Below are 6,991 nucleotides of genomic sequence, written 5' to 3' on the forward strand. Positions count from 1 at the left end.
TGAGTTTCCTTCCCTGGAAATTTCACATAAAGGGAAGCACACAAAACCTGATCTTTTGTGTCCGCTTTCTGACATTGAGCTGCATTATTTTGACGTTCCCCCACAATGTACCAGGTACCCGACCTTTGTTCTTTATGGTTTAAAAAATCCCAGGGTTGTGAAGACACCTCATTTTGCTGGGATGGATGTGACCCAGCATGGAGGGTGTATAGATGAGAATTCAAACCAGCCATGTGTTATAGACACTCACATCACAGGGTGAGAACAGAAGGACAGTGAAGGAGAGGGAGCAAGGACAGGGAGGGAGGGCAGGAGAGCACCCAAGTGGAAGGAGGAGGCGTCCTCTACAGGGACATGGCACATGTTCTCCTGTACCCAAACCTCACCTACCACATCTTCTCCCCTACGCATTCTCAGCAGACAGTTCCCCCAACTATGGTCCACATTTTCTTTCATCACCTCCTGGGATCATCAGATGGGCTCCAGGGATCCCCCATTCTGAACGCTGCATTGTTCCCTCTGTGTTCACATCCTGGCTGCATTGAGGGCACTTTTGTTGTCGTTTTGAGCCTGAAATAGCAGCACCCCGAGCACCACCAGGACCAAGCCAGCCATGACCATCCGGATGAGATTCTCCACTGTGTAGTCATGGGGTTTGGAGGCTGCAAAAATGTGGATTCAAAGGTCAAAAGGTCAAGGCAGACCCAAATCTCCAGGATTTGGAAATTCAACCTGGACTCCCACCTCCCCTTGACATCAGTGCCCCTGTGATGTCTGAAGTGAGCAGCTGCTCTGAGTATCCTTGATAAGAGTTAGCTGTGCCCAAGAACGGAGGATGAGTGAAGAAATGGTCTCAATTTAGAAATAACTAAGAGCTGTGTGCTCTGTGTTCAGCCTGAGACTCAAGACCCCATGATCTTATTCCCCTACAGCTGAGAGATCCCACCTTCTCAAAGCTGGGGTACTAAGTTCTATGGAGGAGGGGTTGGTGTCAGGGGCTCCTGAATCTCAGGAGCATGAAGGGGTGAAAGTCTGGGCTGGGTTTCCTTCACCCCACCCCGCCCAGGCCACTCCTCTCAGGGCCTGCTATTTTCATTGTCACCTGAAGTTGTTCATCTATTGATTCTTTTGCTAACTCGTTTATTATACAATAATGAATACCTACAATGGTAGATATATTTTCCAGATGAAAAATATGGGTATGTGCATGCTAATCATGTGATATTTTTAATCTCAAAAGACAACAGAGTTCACAACCAAGGTAGTACAGTTCTGCTTCAAACATTACATAACAGAGAAAATACCATTAATTTGCAGTATTGAGTGAGCACCAATTATAGGAAATTAAACATCTGTTACCCCATTTTGATATAAATACCAAGATATAAACATAAATTACGGACCTCTCCTCATCACAAAGATCCAAGCAATGATTCTAAATCCCAGCTCCCACAATTCAGAAAATGCATGTGGATGATGAACATTATTCCGTTGGGTTAGTAGCCAAATGGTTGCTACCAGGAAGCCTTTGTAATGTGTGTCATGTGGTTATAAGTCAAAGAGAAAAGGTAATTTGGGCAGATGTGTATCTGCCAGAAAAAGAGCATTCCTAAGAAACCATAATGAAATAAAACAAATTGAAAAAAGAGACCCCTGTAACCTGATGGTCACAGGGCTTCCCTTGGTGACAATGGGTCCTGGGTCAGCCCAGATGGAGAGTTTGGGGATGATTCCCGGGAAGGAATCAGACCTGAAAGACCTGGCACCCTATCTCCCCCGCATAATGTCATGAATGAGCCAAGGATGCCATTTAATGAGCACCTACTGTGTTTGAGGCTCCTGCTGGGGTCTGTCACTCATGTCCTCTCACCTCATGCACCAGGAATGGCTGACCCCACCATCTATTTCACTGAGGCTCAGAGAAATTAACCACATGCCCCAGGTCACCCAGCCTGCAAGGGACGGGGCTGGGACTGGAACCCAGGACTGTGGGTTCCCTGTGCTGTCCTCACACTGCCCCCCAGGTGGTGACTAGCTTCCTGCTCTGGACTCCTCCTCTGCAGGGGCCTTGTCAATGTATCTTCTAGAGCTGAGGGTCCTTCCTCATTACTTGCCCGCAGCACAGCAGGGACAGGGAGGGGCAGGGTGTGGTGTGGACTCTGGGTTTCTCCGGATTCCATCTCAACCTGGGAGGCCCTGATGCCCCGTTGGGAAGGTCGGGCTGGGCTGGGGGCTCTGCCTTCCTGAGCTCTGTGAGGCCCTTATGTCACCTCATCTCCCAGCAACTGTGAGCAGGATGCAACCAGGGATGAGCAGACAGGAACCTGACACTCAGAGAAGAGAAGGGACCGCCCAGCCCCACAGCAGGAGCAGCAGAGCCTGGAGCTGAGCCAGGGCTGATCCACCCTGTTCCCTCCTCGGAGCTGAGCCTGAGCTGAGGGTTAGGACCTGGTAACCAGACTCCTGTCCTGCCTGTCCCTCCCTGTACAGTGTCACCATCACTGAGACAGAGGGGACAGGCCCCAATACATCATGTCCTGGGGGGTCCCTGTGAGGCCCCTTTCCCAGGAGGTCAGGGCCAGAACTGACAGGAAATCTAATCTCTGGACAAGGATTCCCTCCTTTTCACTTAGAGACACTGAGGACCAGGGAGGGGAAGGGCATGTCCAAGTGAGAGACTTCAGAGGGGCCTGAATCCTGTAACCCCCACCCCCATCGTTTAGCCCCTGATCCCATAGAGGAATCTACAACCTCTGCAGGACTCTCACGTACCCCACTGTAGGCATGACTTAGAGCCTCCTGGGGATGAGGAGGAACGGTGTGGGGTGGAGGCTGCCTTGTCTCACTAGAGCTCAACTCCCCCTCCCCAGGCTATGCCCCCATGTCCGCTTCTGCCATGACCACCCAAACCATCACTGCCTCAGAGCCCTGGGTCTCCCAGCCCTCCTGGGACACAGGCCCGTTCTTGAATAACTGGGTCACTCGAACCCCTGACAGACTCTCAGGACTTGCTGGGTGGGCTGTGCTCCCTCTGAGCAGAGCTCCCCAGGACTCACCAGCTGTGGAGGTGGGCCCTGTGGGTGGGGGGCTGGGGCCTCCAGAGGGTCCTGGAAATGAGGAAAGAAAGGGGTGAGGTGGAGGCTCACTCTGGAGTTTCCAAATAACTCCATCGCTTCTACATCTGCTCTGTGACTCCCGAAGACACTTCCCCCGCACACTTAACCACTTCCAAAACAATTCATGGGGAGGATTCAGCAAAAGTGGGCGCTTCTCTGAGAGAAAATCTCTGCTGGGTGAAGAACACTCAGACCCCTCACTCTCCTCCAACCTCAGATGAATACTGGGGGCGGGACCCTCAGCTGCCTGTGCTCAGAGAGGATGAAATCAGGGGCCGCTCACCTGAGACCCTTAGATGCAGGGGGTCACTAGGGTCAGACCACTCCTGGGGATTCTTCTCAAAATAACCATAGCATCTGAACTGGAGGCTGGAGGTCACGGGGCCCACAGGGAACAGGGCCTGGGACCACCCACTGGGCTGTGGCTGTGAGTCCAGAGTCCAGGAGAGCCTGTGATCTCCTTCCTTAGTCAGAATGAACCTGTCAAATCCCTGCCCTGAGCCACACTGGAGGGTCACGTTCCCTCCTGAAGTCAAGACAGGGCTGGGCAGGGCTGAGAGGCTGGGTTTGCTGTAGGCTCCTAGGAGAGGAGGAGGCAGCATGGTGAATGGACTCACTCTTCCCTCATGTCCCCGTCTCCAGGCTCCAGCGATTTCTGTCTGTCCAAGTACCGAGGACTGCCATCTGCATACAGCCGGTACTCCTGAGCCTTCGAGGTCCCCCGACACCAGATAGTCACAGGGCTCCCCCAGGGGATCACAGTGCCTGGCTCAGCCCAGATGGTGGGTTTGGGGAGGGTCCCTAAAAGGAAACAGAGGCTGCTTTACAAAGACCTTCCCACAATCATCCCCCAGTCAGCCCAAGACCCTCTCATTTTATCACCGCTCCCAGCACCTGTGCTCCCTCCTGAGCCTCAGGGGTGAAGTAAGAGGAGGGACTTGGAACCTGGGGAGGACTCACCTGCCTGCATGTGGATTCTCTGGTCCAGACTCAGCCCTGGAAGAGAGTCTCTGTGAGAGTTTTGCACCCGGACATCTCAGCTGATTACCTTTCCATCAGGGGCCCGTCCACTTGAACTGCTTGAGCCTGACGTTCCCCATGAACAAGGGGGTGTAAACACTCTGTCCCTCCTCCCGCTCTCCCTCCTGCCTTCCCTCCCCATGTCCACAACTGACCCAGGCAGAGAAGGGCAGAGAGGATGGGCGTCATGGCGTCTGCTCTGAGGGCTCCTGCTCTGCAGATGGAGGAGTCCTGGGCCTGAAGGACAGAGACGCACAGGATGTGGTGGGTCCGGAGCTGCTTCCGCCTTCTGGGTTTCACAGGTGTGGACCCACAGCCAAGGGAGGACCCCGACATGGGCCTGGCTCTGCATCTCCCCAGGATGAGGGCTGATTGGGACACAGATACTCAGGTTGCACCTGATTCTCAGGGTCTCATGTGACTGACGGTCTGACTCCTGCTCTGATAGGACAGGACCCAGGATCTGGTCCTTATCAACCCCTGAGAGTCTGGCTCTGAACAGCATAATGGGTCCCGCCACCATGGCTCTTGAGGGACCTCACTTAAAATAGACTCTGCTAAGCAGTTTACCAGTAGCCTCAGCATTTCCAAGACTTTCCCTGATTCAAGGACCCAGATAGGTTCCCATCCCTGTCAACCCTTCATGTGTCCAGCCTTTTTAATTTACATTATTCAGTGTCAGTATTGGTACCACCCTGTGGTTTGATGCACATTTATTCCTTCAATGACTTAGAAAGCTCAGCACCTGTTATTTAACAATTTTCTTTTTACTCCTCACCTGATGGTATTCTTTCCAATGATTTTTAGAGAGGATGGAAGGGAGAGAAGGAAAGAGAGAGAGAGAAAGAGAGAGAGAGAGAGAGAGAGAGAGATCGATGTCAGAGATATACCAATTGGTTGCATCCCAATGAGGGTTGACGAGCAAACCTGCAACCAAGGTACATGCCCATCACCGGGAAGCAAACCTATGACCCTTCAGTGGTCAGGCTGATGCTCTAACCACTGAGAAACACAAGCCAAGGCCAGCTCATCACCTTTACCTAATGTCACTGCACCTTTGCATGTCAATATCAGTTGCTTGATAAAGGTGTTTGCTTGCTTTTGAATTTTTCTTTGCTGCCACATTACAGATCTGTAATATTTCTTAGGTGATCTGAGTGCCAGTCCATGGTCTCATTTTGTCATCATAATTATCCTCTTCCTTGGCTCGCTGGTGTCTATGACGAACAGAAGTTCATGTTTGTGATTCCACTGTGTCCATTTCCCCCTAAGTTCGTGTTCTGTGTCCACATGAAAAAAAATTCTCACAAGTTAATAAGATAGTTTGGTAAAAGAAATAGTAATTGATTTATTTTTCTTGTTTTGATCTGTCACCCATCCTGCATTGCTTATTGCAAATGCTGTGAGGCAGGTAAGATGTTCACCGTGTCCTAGAGGCTCACCCACTGGCCCAGCCATGGTCATTCAATGCAAAGACCATGACCTCCCCACTGAATCATCCAGGTGACTCCACATGCGGGTTCTGACCAGGAGTTTTCCTTCTGCTCCTTGGATGAGGCGTCTCTACTTTGCAATTCTTCAAACCTTCACCATCTCCATCTGCATTGAATGGCTGGCTTCATTTCTTCCATATCTCAGTCGAGAAGAATTCGCACCATCTTTGTGGGGCAGGTGTCGGTATTGCTGAGAAGTCAAGGGAGGAAGTGCTCTGCTTAAGTGTCCTTCAACCATTCAGGATGTGGTAGCGCCACATTGATATTTAATGTGTGTCTGTGTGTGTTGCTGCCTTGGAACAAGACTCCCATGAATGTTGTTCTTCTCTGAGTCCTGATGAGTCCCCACAGTTTGAAGAGGAGAGTGTCACCCAGCATCGAAGGTGCTCTGAAGGGGCAGAAATGACTCAGATGATTGACCCTCAGGACTAGGAAACATCCTGCTTCTCACAGAGACAGAAAGTCAGGTGGAACCTGTGTGAGACATAGGACCTCCGTCCCAGGGCCAGGAGGAGGTGCTGAGCGGCCCTGAGGGAACAGATGCATCTTGCACAGCCCTCAAGCTCCACTCCTCCACCCCTGTGCTCACTGTATTAAGGGCCCCTTGGTTTTTCCAGTCTATAGGCACAGAGGGAGAAGAGACTGGCTTGAATAGCAGTTCAATAAATGTGTCCCCAGGTCTTACATTATAACGTGGAAATTGTCTCCAACATGCTCTTCTACCCAAAGCATAGAGATCGAATAAACAGAATTAGACAAAGAGGTACAGTCTGGGGGGCAAGAGGCAGTGAGGAGGCAGGAAGGATTCTGAAGGTTTGATGGAGAGGGATGGAGAAAAGGGGGTCTGCACACAGACAAGAAAGTCAGAGAGAGGACTTTCTGGTCTCACCCTGTGATGTGAGGGTCCCTCCCACAAGGCTGTCCATCCTGCTATGCTTTCTGTTCGGTGTCTCCCTCTCACAGCCCAGCCCTGAAGGACATGAGGGAGGTGTGAGCCCATTTAACACTACCCCCCAAGGCAGCCATTGTGTCCACCTTCTTCCTGAGCTCTGAGCTCCACACTCATTCCCTTCTCCAGTTCACCCTCCACATCTGCCTTTGCCACTCCCTTTCAGAAGCTGTTTATGCTTAAACCCTTCCATGGTCCTCACTGTCTTCAGGGTGAATCCAGGTTCTTCCGTCTGAACTCAAGGCTGAGCATGATCATCCAGATGTGACCCTCCCACCTCAGCTCTCACCTCTGCTTCCCTCAGACAGATGGGTACAGTGGCCCATAAACACACACATATCCACACACTCATACACACATGCACATTCATACACACACTCACACACACACACACACACACACACAAGCACATA

At 51.4% G+C, this 6,991-nt stretch overlaps 1 protein-coding gene across 1 annotated transcript in view; it reads right to left on the minus strand.

Annotated features, from left to right (window-relative positions):
* Window positions 1-525: 525 nt before the first annotated feature.
* Window positions 526-6,991, minus strand: part of LOC102751363 (leukocyte immunoglobulin-like receptor subfamily A member 6) — a 13,760-nt gene continuing 7,294 nt past the window's right edge. The window contains 2 exon segments of the mRNA XM_015569702.1: window positions 526-662; window positions 3,057-3,107. Of these exon segments, the coding sequence (XP_015425188.1) occupies window positions 526-662; window positions 3,057-3,107 (188 nt within the window).

The sequence above is a fragment of the Myotis davidii genome, unplaced genomic scaffold, assembly GCF_000327345.1.
Source record: "Myotis davidii unplaced genomic scaffold, ASM32734v1 scaffold2146, whole genome shotgun sequence".
Lineage (NCBI taxonomy): Eukaryota > Metazoa > Chordata > Mammalia > Chiroptera > Vespertilionidae > Myotis > Myotis davidii.